Source organism: Boleophthalmus pectinirostris, unplaced genomic scaffold, assembly GCF_026225935.1.
Source record: "Boleophthalmus pectinirostris isolate CB_2022bp ecotype Guang Dong unplaced genomic scaffold, ASM2622593v1 HiC_scaffold_5, whole genome shotgun sequence".
In the NCBI taxonomy this organism is placed as follows: domain Eukaryota; kingdom Metazoa; phylum Chordata; class Actinopteri; order Gobiiformes; family Gobiidae; genus Boleophthalmus; species Boleophthalmus pectinirostris.
The window spans coordinates 19,349,451-19,365,932 of record NW_026571404.1 but is presented as its reverse complement, the minus strand read 5'-3'; the positions used below and the strand labels follow the sequence as shown (position 1 = coordinate 19,365,932).

Here is a 16,482-nt window from a genome sequence, read left to right as displayed (position 1 = left end):
CCACCTTAAGAAGAGCCTGGCTGTGCACCTTATGTTTCCGTCTCTCCTTTCACCTCTGCTCCAAAAAAAGCTGCCTCTCCTCACTCCCTTGTCACTGTGCATCATTCATGCTCTCCCCATACAGGTTCTTGACCCGTTACCAGCGGCAACTAATGAGAGGTGCAACCCGCTCTGTCCATTTAATATCTCCTAAGTACTCCGGCCTGCTCCATTACCTCCTAACAAGAACCTCGCACCTGAAGTTACCCACAATGCCTCTCTCTTTCCCCCTGCTTCCCTTCATCCCTGGCCCTGTCAACCTGCGCTTCGCCCTGTTACAAATTACAAAACAAATGAACCCTTTCGCTCGCAAATGAGGAAAAATAGTCTTTGAAGAGCGCTATTTATTCAAATCCTGGCTGACAGGGGGAGAATCTGTGATCCCATTTCTCTGTATATGGCACAAAAGAAGGGCAATCGCGCCGAGCATTTTACAACCTTCTAAATGACAAGTTTCATTGCGGCAGAGCTAATATCTGAGGGGAGCTGAGAGACGCTGTCCATACTGAAGAGATGGTTCAGGTGGAATTAGGAGAAAAATGCTCCTCTGTGCACGGCCCATCTCATTGTCCCCAATATCTCCGTCTTTAATGGTTCTCCGGTTAGCGATGCGTAATTCTAGCCTGCTCCAGTCCCTTTGCTCACATTTATAGATCAAAAACAATGCAGTAGCAATATACCTCTTCTGTTTTCCTTCGCTATCATGATTCCAACGTAAATGATTTGTGACTAAATGGTTGAAACAATAACTGCTTCCTTGCGGATAGAATGGCCAGGACATTGAACTGCCCTGGATGCGATATTGTATTCTAAATCTGCTATATGATGTTGAGGACATAATTGCTCAGGTATGGCTCTTACTCATCCTTCAAAAGTCTCCCCCCTCCCTTTGGTTCATGCCTCTATCTCTTCACAAGTGCACCCCCCGCTACGCCGCCATGAAGCTAGGCGCCACTTTAAGGTCATTTTCCCGGTGTCTAATTTTACCCATGGGTGCACTCGAGTAGAGCGTATAGAGCAGCCATCATTTTAAACACTTGTTTCAGGCGCTATTTCATCCCCAGTTTATGTCCCTTCATTCAGAGGTGATGGAGTGTTAATGAACAGACACAAGGAGGCATTTTGGCTGGGCTCCTATGAGAGGCTCCTCTGAGAGAACACATTACCGGAGACAAAACTGTAAATAGACAAGTTCAGGGTTCACAATAATGTGTTAAAATCAAAATGGTGTTGTTTTGTAATATATGCTTGGGCTGCTCGATTATGAAGACAAAGGGTCATGACAGAGTTTATTTTTGCAATGTCAAGTTAACCTGCAGAGGAAGTAGACGTACATTTATCCTAGATTTGACGTAGCAGTTTTTGGATACTATACACTTACTCGTAAAATAAAATATTTTACAGTTTATCAGTACTTTTACTTGAGGAAATGTTTTGATTAGCCTTGTGAGTAAGTATAAATTAAAATCTTTATGTTGATAATATGAAATGGTTTTAACATTTGTGTTTTATTATTTATTATTTTATTTAAACTTCAAATTGGAAATCAGATGTTATGTCGAGACAGCTCTTATAATTAAGTACTGGTTTCCCCAAATTAGTTTTTACTTTCACCTTTATTTCTTGGACCACTACTTCATTACTTCTACTTGAGTAATGAAATGTAAGTAAAAAAGTTTAATAAAATACTTCAATATAATTTTTGGCTACTCTGCTTACCTCTGCATGTTTTATTGTAGAGGGGCTTGATCCAGGTTTGACAAAATAACAAGAGTCGTAATTGAGAATAGAACTGAATGAATACTTTTTTCAAAAACACCAGATAATTGTACCAGAAAGGTGCAATTATTATATCACAGTTACATTTTTACTATACTGTACCAATGCAGTATAGCAGACAGTGACATCGACTGGTGTGCTCGTTTCCTATATAAATATGAAATTGTTAATGGCAAGACACATGACCCACGCTACCCCAGTGTGAATGTGGGCTTGGCATGCAGCTGGATCTCTGCCAATCTGCCCTATGCAACTTTAGTTACCTGGGTTGGATTTTGAATTTTAAATTGTAAGAAAATACATCATATAGGCAGGTGATGATGCATCAAACTAATGGCCACTTATTCCAGAGACTGCCCACTGTTTGCCCCAGCACTCGCACGTAAATTATTGTGCAACTTCACATTAACCAAATTAACTTTTTGACTTCTTTTGGTTGTCAAAGTGAATTTTGGAGTTGACTGAATGTGTCCCACTGACATGCCTGGCTGTGTGACTGGTGCCTGGTGAGAGCTAATCAACAGATCCAGGGAAAGGGAAAATAACAAAGGCCAGAGCTGGAGGTGTCAGCTCACATGAACAGTGCACTGAGCCACTGGGACCACATGACTCACACTGTCTGAGTGTGCTAGACCTCAGCCACCAGCCACAAGAGATTTCAGTTTTACATAAATACATAATCTAATAGCGCTATCCACAAGTAAATTAATATAAAAAGGTACACAATCTTGTCTCCTGAATGGCTTAGAAGTTTTGTCAGCACATTTGCAAGACGGTGCCTTGATCTCTGTGCGCAGTGCTCATGCAGTTTAACCTTGTGCAGCAAGATGAATTCTCACAATATCTGTGACACACATATCAATAGGCATGAGCCGGGTTATGTGCAGTTATATAATTCTGAATTTCATCTCCAAAGCAAACAACAATATATGATCCCACGGTTGCCATGGCGTTGGTTGGCTGCTCTTGCATTGACTGTCTGGCACACTTTTTATGTTACATTTTTTTTACTTAATATTTGGGGATTTTGACCAACTGAGATGTGCAGGACAGAAGTTAAGGACTATTGATTTGTGTGATTTGAACAGTTTGGTTTTTCTGTATCCATGGCGACCCTGCTTGTAGATAGCTATGCTAGCCAGCTAGCTATGAAATGCTACAGACTTATCACAACAATGCAATGAACTTTCTACACTAAATGTAGCTGAAGATGTTCCAGAGCAAACACATGGAGGGAATGGCCCATCTCATCACTGACAGAAACAATAAAGCAGAGAGAAGCTTTAATAGAGGCTTTCCTGTTGTGTCTCCAGAGTTCACCTGGCTCCCTTTGGACACTGTTGTGATGGCTGCAGGACACAGAGGAGGGTCACTTTTGTCCTGAGGGCTGCTACACTTCTCAATCTGCCCTGACACAGAATCTGTTGAGCTGCACTGAGATTTTGAAGTGAAGTGATTTTGATTTGCCCAGCCACTGGTTATGTGTACTATATGTTTTATATTGTACTCATATAAACATCAAATTAAACTTTATAGCATGTAGCCCAAAGTGCTTTACAATTAAAATCATTGCCTCATATCTACCCACCCACAACCAGATTTTTCTTCACACAAACAGTTAAATCATTGCCCCAGACACACCTTACATCTTTATACAGTACATCTGTGACTGTACTGTACTGTAAATAGCGTTAGCACATGACTCACTGTCCGTGTCACCTACACTCCCACTTCTTGACCCAAAACAAAGCAAGGGTCGTGGATATGAGAGTAACTCACTCTTAAGGCCTTCAGTAGCTGCTGCTGCTGCTGCTGCTGCTGCTGGGACTAGAGCATTGTAAGACCAGTGGCTTCTGCCCACAAGGCGAGAGCATTCTTCACACCTGTCTCCCAGGATAAGTGGCTTGTCACAGGCAAAGCTAATCTGTTGCTACGCTCAGTCACACTCAATCCCCAGTGCAGCCCCTGTGTGTCCTTGGATCTCTGCTGGCTTTGGACCCATACAAGGGGCTTCTGATCAGGGTAAACACACAGACATGTCTCTGGTCAACTAGGCTTGGCTATTTGACCACTTGGCAGGCAGGGAAGACCTTATGTAATTATCTTTCAGTGGTGAATATAACATCTTAGTATAATGATGATTGAGTACATTTATTATAGGCCACTATGTTAGCAAACCTGGAGCACATGTAGGTTAGAGAGGCCAGGTTCAACATATTCATGTTCCCCAGCTAATACTTTTGTTGTGTGCTTGAGCAACACACTTTAACCTTTATTTAGGAGAATCCAATTGAAACCACTTTTTCTAGGGAATCCTTTCCAAGAGATAGCAAATTTCAACACAAACTTGAAACATACTTGCAAAGAATAATAAAAGCACAGAATATGAAAATATTAATAACATTCTTCTAACTCTAATACATCAACTTGGATTTACTCAGTCCTTCCTGTTCCTTATTACAAACTGTGGATGCTCAAAGATGACAATTTCTTTGCAGTGTGGCCATTTACCATTCAATAAAGTAAAAGTCTGTTTGCTTGGTTCTACTCAAACTTTGACCATGATATACTGAGAAAAGTTAAACAAAAATGTGTGTCATAACATTTCACGATTAATAATCATACCATGCTCATGCAAATGGAGAAAGCGTTTAGAGCCTTAATTTTATGTTGAAGGACAGACCCTCACAGAGCACAGGTCTTTTTGTGCTTGTTCGGCGTTTGGGAGTGAGCACAGAAGTAGCATGTGGGACAAGATGTGCTGTATCATCCTATTAATGCTGCTGTCCTTCACGCGGCACACAGGACGCTCACAACTGGAACCAGCTCTCGTATCATCATCATAATACTACACACGCCTAAGACAAGACTCAGAGGTTAAACTGGATACACTTACAAGCTGAGCTTTTGATGGCTTTTGATATCAACAGAGCTACTACAGAAACAAAACACAAGCTAGGGAGTACTCGCTTCATGTGGGAAACTTTGATCAAGATTAAAGGTGCATTATGTAACTTTTCAGGTGGAGGGTTTGCCAGTTGCTCATGTTTATGGAGATGTTATTGTTTTGCCTGAAATGCTCCACAGTATGGCATCAAACACATTTATGTCCATGTAGAAAAGAAAGGGGTGCCATCAGGACAAGTTACGGGTGAGCTCTGTGGAGAAGGGACCCCACTAAAGGGTTTTAAGGTATTGTTGAGCCATTAAAACACATATAATTTAATAAATGCAAGATTGACCAGTTAAGTGCAATTCCATGCAAGTAATAACATTTCCATGGAGACAAGCAGGTGACAGCCCTTTTCAGAAAAGTTACACAGTGCACCTTTAAAGAAAAATAATTGTGGAGTGATTTTTAAGGTGTTCATATGTAATAGAATTTATAGATGCTGTTGGCAAACAATTCTATACAGAATATAGAGGTGCCCTAACCTTAGCATAGTTCCACAATTTGCATGACTGACCAATTATTTATTGACAAAAAATAAACAAGCATTTTTGATTCAAATTAGCTCCAGACAAGTTGATATTCACAGAGTTTATCAAGCAACCTTGGCTTTTTTTTTCCATCACATTGTCTATGAGCACATGCCTCAAACTAAAAATAAGTGACAGGTGACACGTTCAGACCTGACTGAAGAAAGTAGTCAACTTAATTTATACAACATTGGTCTGGGCTTCAGGTCTCTCAAGCCTCACTCACAGTCCATGTATAATGAGTGTTCATTAAAGTGTCAGTCTGGAAGTGAGCGCTAACAAATTGGTTCAAAGTACATGGGTCCCAAAAGTCTGTGCAGAGCTGGAGCTGCTGAGATTCAATGTCATGAACCAAACTCAAAACAAAGTCAAAAGTTGTCCATTAATGAGATTAATTAATTAATTATTCATGTATTAATTAATTTTTAATTAATCATTGCATTTATATAGCGCCTTTCAAGATACCCAGAGTGTCAAGATTTACACTAGAGTATTAGAAATGCTTACAAAAATGTGTAAAGATGGTCAAATCAACACTGTGCAACTAAGGCTGCAAAACTATGTACAATAAGTGGTTCTGACTATGTAGCTAGCAGGTGACTTCAGTGTATTTTACAGGTGGTAATTCACATTAATTTATTCATCTTTCCCATTGCTGATCTTATTCAGGATGAAGCAGTATCAACAGCTGTATGGGTCTTAGGTGCACAAAGGCACAAAGACACAGACAATAACTGGTTCAGAATTGTCCAGTAAAAAAGCCTGGCTTCTTGGGTGACAGATTTCACACTTGTCATTTGGACACAACACGTCCTGTCATTCAGGAAGTGTGGATCACTCATATTTGTGTACTCATTTGAATGTGTTAACAATTCTCAAAACTTTCCAAAGACCACAGTTTTACAGTTAATCGATCATATAAAAGGACCAAGACTATCATTACATTTATACAGCACATTTCCAGGCACTTTACAAATTTGTGGTAGGTGAACAGTCATTTGATTGAATTTTTTTATTGACACCAAAACTGAAGTATCTACCAAAAATAAATATATTATGTCACCTTTTTCATGTAATTATTTTATCAAAGAAAAACATTTAATCTTTTCATTTTTAGGTTGAGCTAAAAGCTTTATGTTTAATTAGCTAAATATTTTGATATATTATAATACGTTTTTCAACGGGTAAACAGTTTTTGAGAGTTTTGCTTTTGCTTTTCTGAGAGTTTAAATTTACCAAACAAAACAAAGACAGCTTGGGCAGAAATGATGACTGCTACAAAATCATGAGCCAAGGGGACTGTATAATATCAGGAGGCCTAATAATATCCGGAGAACACTCTCCATTCATTGGAGCTATTTAAAACACAGGAAGTGGGGGAAGCCTTTGGCCAAATGCGCTGACTCAACCGGAGCCTATTTGGATCCTGTTTTTTGTGTTTCATACAGTACCCAGCTCTGATGCGCTGAGTGTACAGTGGATATGTCAGCTCTGATATGTTCATGCATCCCACTGTGGTCAGGGCATGACTCATTGAGATAAGTTTAAGCAAATTTACAACAGAAAAATAATGAAGCACAAAAATAGAGCTTGATACCAAATGCATTCACTGTAAATGCAACAAATAACACCAGGTACTAAAATGTAATGTAGTGTAGGAAATACTGTAAAAATGTGTTGTCACAACATTCAAGCATGATTTCAATACTAAGGAAAAGATACCACACCACATAGAATAGATTTAAAATTTCAACAAAATATTTATGTTTTGGGAATGCATATATTTTAGCAGCTCTAACTGTAGTAAAAATATGTCAATTTGAAAGAGAATGCAATTTTCTTTTTATTCTTTGTATTTTCTAAACTAATCTGAAGGCATCATCTTTACAAAAAACAATTTGAACAAGTTTTTCAATTCTCAATCTGTATTATTCATGAAGCATTTAGTATTGTCAGCCCGCAGTCATTCACACAGTCTATTTAAAATTCAGGAAGTGATTCACAATAATCTGTTTTGATCAAAAGCTTCATTGAATTATAAGTGTGATAAAGTGCTGCTGGCTCTGATCTTTCCGACTCACCGCATGGGCAGGCCAGACCCATCAAACACATGGACTTTAGCTGCAGTCTCCTCATGGCATCCTTAACTGTGGTATTTTTTTAAACCTAAGCCGTAATATTGATCCACATGAGGGCCTGGGAGAAAAGAACATAACTTTTATTTATCTGTTTGTATTAATATGAACACACAAAAAGACTGTAAAATGTAAATACAGGGGAAACAGATTACAATAGTTAATCAACACTGCAATTGCAAATGAAAGATTGTTAGACATTTTACAATTTTACTACAACTTCTGTCCTCATGTAAAGGGCTCATATTACACTATTTTCTGATCTATGTTATGATGTTTCCTCATCCAAAACATAACTGAAGTTGTGGTTTGTTTCAGTCACACGTTTGAAACAAACCATGCATATTTACTTCTTCTCTCAAACAGAAAAGCTGTAATTTTCAATTTAAGGCTACCTTTTACCTTTTGTTCAGAAGAGACTGACAAGTCCACGGCTGAAATTATCCAAATGATTTTAGTGGTGTTGTATGGAGTTTAAAAACACAGTGGAACACTAGGTGGGACAGAGTGTTTTCCATTTCCATTAAACAAAACACAACTCTGGGTATGTTTTTTGATGAGTAAATTATATTATAACATAGATTATAAACTCGTGTAATATGGGTATTAAGAGTTGACAAATTATTGCATTCACTTTATAACGCAGACTTGGTGAAGCTAAACTTGAATTTGAATAACTATGTAGTAACATTACATCTAATTACTTCTTCTGTCTCTATCCACAGCCAATCCCACTGGTGGCAGTCCTAAAGGTTTCCCCGGGTCGGCGGAGGTCTTCAGGGAGTCGAGCAGCACGACAGGGATGGTGGTGGGCATCGTAGCAGCTGCCGCCCTCTGCATCCTCATCCTTTTATACGCCATGTACAAATACCGCAACAGGGACGAAGGCTCTTACCACGTGGACGAGAGCCGAAACTACATCAGCAACTCGGCGCAGTCCAACGGCACTGTCGTCAAGGAAAAACCTGTCAACACCGCAAAAACGTCGGGCAAGAACAAGAAAAATAAAGATAAGGAGTACTATGTGTGATACGAGGAACTTTCTATACTGGATTGACTTGACTGAAAAGACAAATCATGTGTACAGTATAAACAAAGATGATAAAAACACTATTTAGTCATTTATTTCCTACGTGTTGGAAACTAAATGAAGGGAAATGACTTGAAGAGACTGTCTGAAAACTCTGGTTATAAGTGAACAGAAGACCAAACAACATTATCCCATATGTTGCTTAGTTTGGCGTCACGAACAGCATCATCTATCTCCTTTGTTCTTGGTACAAACAAGGGGGCACAGATGCACTTTACAAAAAAGGGAGATTCAGCAACTCAATGTTTTCATTTACATTGCCTGTGTTTGTGTTGTTGAGACATTTTTCTAGCCGAAAGAAATATTACATGCATAACTACACCAATCCGCGTTGGACTAAAAAAAATATCGGATAGTGGAGATCTATGGATGTCCGTGGGATCAGCAGCAAAAATACAGCCAGGAAAGACTTACACTTGGCTGAGCTGCTGTGGTGGTACCAAGATAAGAACAGGATTACGGTTTCTTTCAAAAGACCACATTTTAGAGGAACAAAATGTCCATTGTGCCAGTAAAGAAATCTGGATGCCTTTTCGTTTGAACTCCGAATGGTGAGTTCTTTCAATAAGTCCGGAGAGGAGAGGACAGGAGCCAGCCATGCACGCAAAATTATCTTAAACCAGTACATATGTTTATATACAGTACAACCACCAATCTATATGTGCTTTCTGGACTGTGACAAAGTGGTGTTTTATAGCCTGTTGTATAGATGATGCAAAACTATAACTGCTCCTCGAACCATTTCTTTTGGAATAAAATGGATAAAACGTGGACAAAAAGAGAACATAAGTGTTATTAAATGTTGCTAGACATAGACAATTTTATGAAGACATCTGCATAAAGAGTTTGGTTTTTCAGTTGGGTATTTCCTCCTATTTTTACATGTGTTACTTATATAATTTTTATACAAAACAGTAGCCAACCCAGTTCCCGCCAAAACAAACTGCAAAATGCTGATAAAATGGAGAGGTATGGCAAAGTTGTGTGGCTGTCTTTCAAAGGGATTCTGGTAGAAAACACTGCCTTCCTCTGTATCCCCTGGTGCAACATGAGTGAGAGAATGAATGGATGTGTGGTAATGTGCAATGGCTACACCCAGGCCAGCTCCAAATAAGAGTTCATTTCAACTGTTCTGTGTATGTTCTGTCATTCTGTCAGTCACTTCTGCTTTCCAGAGACCTGTGCTTGGAATGAGTATGAGGAAAATTATCATGAACTATAAATGACAATTATCAAGGCTCTTTGTTTGCTCATTTTTTCTTTACTTGTTTTTTCATTGTAAATCTTCTTGTACCAAACATAAAAATATACGAAAATAGTTTTTGGGGAAATAAATGAATAAAATAAATAACAAATTAAATGCTAGTGACCTCTTTAACAAGTTCAGGCAAACACAACTTTGAGGCCATTATTCATCAGGATTTGGAAAATTGTGTAATGTTGTTTATTCCTTATAAATATGCAAGATGCTCAGTGTTTAAGCATGGGTCATAAACAAAAAACTAGTTCATTTTATGCACAAAAAAAACTTAGCATCATTATAACATCCATAAATGCATATTAATAATACATGCTGAATAATGAGACAAAACTCACCCAGAATGTGGCATGAAAGAAGTCTCACCATTCACTCTGCACTGCTGCAGATGCAAATGAGGTTTACGCAGAAGCTTGTAGCCGACATTAAGAGGGGATAAAACAGATAAGAGACACTCAAGATGTCACTTTTTTTTTCTTTTTTTTTTTTAGATAATCTGTCTACCCATCAGCTAAAGTTCACTAGGCTAAATGAATAGTATGAGCCAGTTCTTTACTTAGATCTTAGTTAGACCTGACTGGTGTAATATTCAGAGGATCAGATATACATGGTACTTGACAAAGGAGTGTCTTTACAGAACAGAGATGAGAGCCATGGATAAGAGCCCGCTCGGCTCAGGCCTGCACTGTGGCTGAGGGCAGACTCTACTGACAGAGCTCCTCACAGCTCCTCCTGATCGGAGCAGTCCACACAGAGAAATGGGAAACGCGCACAAAGGTGTGATGTAGCGGATGAACCGGATTGAAGGCTGCAGCAGCAGATGGTTCCCCCAGAGAGTCGGCCGACTGTCACAGCTTTTCATCAGCTGCCCAAGCAGCTTTTAATGTGATAACGTGCTCTGTGTGATATGTTACAGATTTCCATATGGAGAATCAGCTTTTCACTTGGCTGCATACTGCCCAAGGACACATCCACGCACACATGCTCACGTACTAGTTCATTACACCATTACAGAGGCATATTTTTAAAAGTATATGATAAATTAAAATCATTTCAAATGTGTTTAGTCATATGTCTGCACTGTGGCCTTTACTGAGTACAGCGAAGCTAGTACAGTTACAACACGTCTTCTTTTACTCTTTTACTTAAGCATATTTTTACATGGAATATAAGAGGTCCTTTCTCTGCAATATGACTGGAACTATTACTTAGGAGCCTGTTAGAGCCAATACAAGCTAAGAAGAAGAACCCATTATTTCTATGTAAACAAGTAACCCCTAAGATTTATTAAAGATAGTTCCTGAAGGAAAGTGAGTTTAGATGAGTCAATAAAAACATGATCTGAAGACTCTTTGCAAATACAGTACAAATTACATTGTCCTCAGGTATAATAAATAATAAAACAAAGATATGGTGTACAATTTAAAGCATTAGTTAGAGACTGCCTGAGGTTGCAGAATAGTGAAATTACATTACCTTGCAACACATTTATTATGAAAAATGTCATTAGTTTCTCACAGGGGAAATGGTATTGACAGCTGTCTGACTCTTGATATGTGCACCAACCACAGCAGCCTCTAATCTCACATCAATGACTTCAACTGCCAGGGTTTATGTAAGATGTGCAGAGTTCTACATACACAGTGTACTCCTGTCTCCTACATACACAGTGTGGTCCTCTCTTTTACATACACAGTGTAGCCTCATTTCCTACATATGCAGTGTACTCCTGTCTCCTCTCCTGCATGAACAGTGTAGTTCTGTCTCCTACATACACAGTGTAGTTCTGTCTCCTACATACACAGTGTAGTTCTGTCTCCTACATACACAGTGTAGTTCTGTCTCCTACATGAACAGTGTAGTTCTGTCTCCTACATGAACAGTGTAGTCCTGTCTCCTACATACACCAGTGCAATTTATCACTCGCACATCCATAAGAGCTGAGCTGAGTTTGCAAAGTCAGTCCACCTCCAGCCTGACCCTGACCCAGACAGGGTCAAGACTTTTTTTTTTCAAAATCACATCACGATCGTTGAGTTGTGGACACATCTGGACTGCAACAACACTACTTTAGTGTAATAGGACACAAAAACATACTTATATATTATAATCCTAATCCCTTGTTCTGATCAGAATCCTTGTCAAATTGTGTTCACATTATTTAGGCAAGGTTGAGTGGGACACAAATTTCAATATTTAAATACAAAACAGAGTTTTTACAAAGAGATCCAAAGGAGCCGCAGCCTATTGCTATGTCTATCTAACCCTTATCTCACAAACACTACACACACATTATTGATCATTTGTGGAACAGTCACTCAAAACAGCCAATGCTTTTGACACACTGATGATGATTCCTTTGACACATTGATGGATTGTGAATAAGTTTCCTCCTCTGGCTGCTGGCTGACCCTAGGGTGAGAAGCTAGAAGCAAACCTGATGCTTCTCCACTTTGAGAGGAGTCTGCTGAGGTAGGGCATCTGATTTAGGTGCCTCTCACACAACACCTTGTGGAGGTGTTTTGGGTCAATGAGAGGAAGCATGGAGAAGAAAGGACACACTAGACTACAAGGACATGTCTCTTGGCTGGCCTGGGTATGACTTTGGATCACCCTGGGGTGCTGGAGAAAGTGTGCATAAGAAAGCCCTCCAAAATAAAGTGAAAGAAAATTAATAGAACGACAAAATGGCCATCAGGTAACTATGGATCTCAATATTATGCCTAAAGGTCCTGTATTACACAAAACTGACTCTTGTGAGCTTTAAGCCATGTTATAATGTTGTTTCCTCACCAAAAATCTGGAGTTGTGTTTTGTTTCATTCACACATGTCTGGGTATTCATTATTAGTCTGTCTACACCTCTAAAGCTCAAAAATGCTCTGTTCCACCTTGTGATAACATGTAGTGATAGTTTTCAAGTTAACAGCTCCTTTTACCTTTTGTTCAGTAGAGATTGGCAGTTCCAGGACTAAAATCATCCAAAAAATTCTAGTGAAGGTGTATGGAGTTTAAAAACCCAGTGGAGCCATTCCTGTATTACCACATGACATTACAAAGGAATGGCATTAAACAAAAGAATGACTTGGTGTTTGAGTATCCACATGTTCCATAACATCAGAACTGGTTAAACACTTTTTAAAATCTAACTTTACATTGCACCTACAAAACATTGTTTGCATCAAACTCAAAGTGTGAAGAACAAGGTTATGACAGCATCACCTCTCTATACTTACACACAATTATTCCAAAAATGTCCCCAAGACTCCACTGTTAGTGCAACCAACAAAAGCATAGCACATCTGGGCCTAGTCTGGCACAGACGTCACATTCAACCTTCTGGCTGTCCCAATATGGCCCTATAGTGACTGTGTGGGAGAAAGCACTGGTTCAGTTTGTGCCAAAAGGATAAGTCAAGGTGACGACGAGTTAAAATGCCACATAACTAAATTCTAAAGGTCTAGAAAACCTGTTTCCTTTTACATTACATTACAGAATTATCCCTCTTATTCACATAAGCATTCATGTTGAGATAATGACATTACAAGGACGAAATTGAACCTTTCCTCAAATAGCTTTAGAATGGTCTTCATCTACAGCACAGCCTGTATGAGACCACACGGTAATATTACTGTAGAGAAACCTCCATTATGTTTGCACTGGAAATGGCATATCAAAATTGTTGTCACATATCAAACAGTTTCCTTAGTATCAAAACTGAGTTTGAAATTTTTGTGGCATCAGCTACTTTAACTCTTACTTTCCTGCATTTTACACCTCAACTCTCTGCCTCATTGTCCCATCTACACCTTCCAACCCCATCACTTAAAAGCAACTATCATATTGGCTGTAAACCTAAAAGCAGTTTTTGATATCAACAATGTTTTTCACAGGTTTTTGTCAGTCTTCATGTTGAATAGAATGTTGATTTAGACTAAAATGTTATTTTTGAATGTTATTTTCTTAAAAGAATCTTCAGCATGTACTTCATATTTTTTGAAGTGCAGGACTTTTTCAAGGTTCTACAGGAAGCCATTATTGCTCCAGATGGTGGTTACATTTGTGGTATTTTTCAACTAAAATGCTCATAAGGGAACTTTAGATGGGCCCTTACTTTTTGTAGTGATTCTGGCTAATGGCCTTTCAAGTTCAGAGTTAGCTCACCGTTTGCTTGCTCATAACAACAATGACATTCACTTTTGCTTTAGTTTTGTTATTTCTTTCATTAAGGTGAACTCTTGAGGTAATCTGTGGGCTGCCTCTCCGACCATTTGAAACATTTGAAAAACTTACATTCATCATTCTTGAGTGTTTATTGTTCTCTGTAAGTATCCCCTTTTCTTCAAATTAAAGATGCACTATGAAACCTTTTAATCACATGCTCGTCTCCATGGAGATTTGATTGTCTGCCACAATATGGCATTGAATTTATCATTTCTAATTCTTTAATTACAGGTGCTATTTTATTGCTTAAACATATGTTGGATTACATGCATTCTCACTGCGAGTGGGCTTGCCTCTCAACAGATTTGACCAGTAACTTTTCCTGGTGGCATCATTTGCCTGTCTGCATGGAAATACATATGTTTTAGTGGCATACTGTGGAATGTTCCAGACCAAGCAATCTCCATGGGGACAAGTGTGGTGACAAACCCTTCAACAGAAAAGTTACACAGTGTCCCTTTAACAACTGTTTACAAGTCATTTTGCGCTAGTCCCCTCTATGCTCTTTTTCTGCCTCTCCAGAGCAGCCAGCTGTCTGTGGTGATCAGAATCAGCCGTAATCAGCAGAAGTGAGCGAGTTTATGATTTCACATGATGGAGCCAGACAGTTTGAACATAGTGATTAGATTACGTATCCACAGCGATACCACTCTAATGTTGTTTACCTTCATTTGTTCTCAGTGGGTCAATGGCACTGTGCTTCTGTTCCAGCAGCCACTCTCTCCCCTGGAAAAGCAGAATACAAAACAACTAAAATAACATAATAACAAAGGTGTATTTCATGATTTGAGATGACAAACAACATTTTGTAGACCACTAATATTTTATACAGATTATGGCAGCTGAAAATAATTAGCAAATATTTGAAGTAGCCAGTTCCTGTGTCAAGTCACAACAAAAATGATTTGATCTATGAGATACGTCTTGTAATTATTAGGGAAAATTGTCTCTTCGCTCCCATCTGAGAGAATGTAAATATCACATTGTAGAATCTGAAAACCACCAATTCATGGGTCCAAAGTGACACATTTATTGGCACCGTCATCTACAGGACCAAATCAGCTATGCCGTCTGCTTGCTGCACTGTGGGTTGGGCCAACAAGTCTCAAAAGAAAGGATTATTTTTCAATAACATCCCCAAAGACTGTTCCTCACCAGACATGGTTTAACACCATCAGGATGGATCAGTGGACTCCAACACATCACTGTAGACTATGCAGTAAATCGCTAGTAGCAGCGTGGTTACCAGTTGTGTCCGTGTCAGGCAATTGTCAAAGTTAAAGGATTGTAAGTGTCCAAATAACACAGCCTAACTATTTGATTAAAGGTCATCTGGTTAAGAGAAAACCCCCAAATCCCTAGTTAGAAGGCACTGTGCAATTTTTGGTCCATGCATTAAAATAGATTAAGCAACCCTCAACCAAAGGAATTGTAAGCACTATTTTTAATGAAACAGCAGTCATAGGCTACAATGTACAGTCCTCAAGTCCTCAAGATGGCCGACAACAAGAACCGAGTCAAGTGACTGAAACCCATGAATAGCTGAAAGTGAAGGTGATTTTTTAGTATCACTCTTCACTTATCCTTTTTCACCCAAAGCCTTGAAAAGACCTGAATGCTCTTATCTAATCTACATTTTTAGAAGATAATTGGATTTGTGACTACATTTCTTAAGAGCACATTTTCTTCATTTTATTCTCTGGCAAAAGAGAGGCAAAAGTAACAAGAAACAAAAAAATGAACTCTTGTGATTAGTCATTAGCATGATCACAGTTTATACAAATTAAATAAGACTGTAATGCTGTAATGCTCTTATGCTGTTTTCTAATACACTGGGTCTCAACATGGGGTTCAGGACCAACTGGGTGATAGGTAAGTATGCAAAAGATTGAAGACCCTTCAAATACAGTGAATGGAGTATAGCAGGAGGAGATAGGGGGTAGGTGAAAACAGGAATATTCAGCACAATAATGTCTAAAATACAGGAAAATAAATATTAAAAAACATGCATGAATCAGTCAAAACACAACTTTGATGACTTAATGATGAGAGGAAGCCATTTTACCATGGTTGATTTGTTTTAATAAGATATAGACCTTCATCCAATCATATTCATGAGTCAGAGATACCATTGCTAGGAGGCCATTGCTCTTTAAAAACAACAACATGTATTTATTTATTTATTTATACAAATAATTGCCATTGTGTATTACTCATGTGAATAAAGTTATACAAGACATGCTGTAATTCAAGGGTTTTAGGCCTTCACTTTCAGCTAGCAACCCTCTGTCTGTGCTGGCATTATACAGAACAATGCAGAAGCACAGTAACTTTTGCTTTCCTTAGGTACAGATAAAACTCACAGCATGAGCACAGACTGTACACTAAATTCTGCTCTCTCCTCCAATTCCACACACGTTCTTTGTCCTGGTCTTAAGCATTTCATCGCCCCCTCCTCTCAGCTGGATATTCCAGACG

General features: G+C 38.8%; 1 protein-coding gene across 25 annotated transcripts in view; it reads left to right on the top strand.

Moving 5' to 3' along the window:
• Window positions 1–8,463, top strand: part of LOC110156860 (neurexin-1a) — a 319,412-nt gene extending 310,949 nt beyond the window's left edge. For all 25 annotated transcript variants that reach the window (XM_055162538.1, XM_055162536.1, XM_055162534.1 and 22 more), the window contains one exon: window positions 8,159–8,463. In XM_055162538.1, the coding sequence (XP_055018513.1) occupies window positions 8,159–8,463 (305 nt within the window). The remainder of the gene's footprint in view (window positions 1–8,158) is intronic.
• The last annotated feature ends 8,019 nt before the right edge of the window (window positions 8,464–16,482 follow it).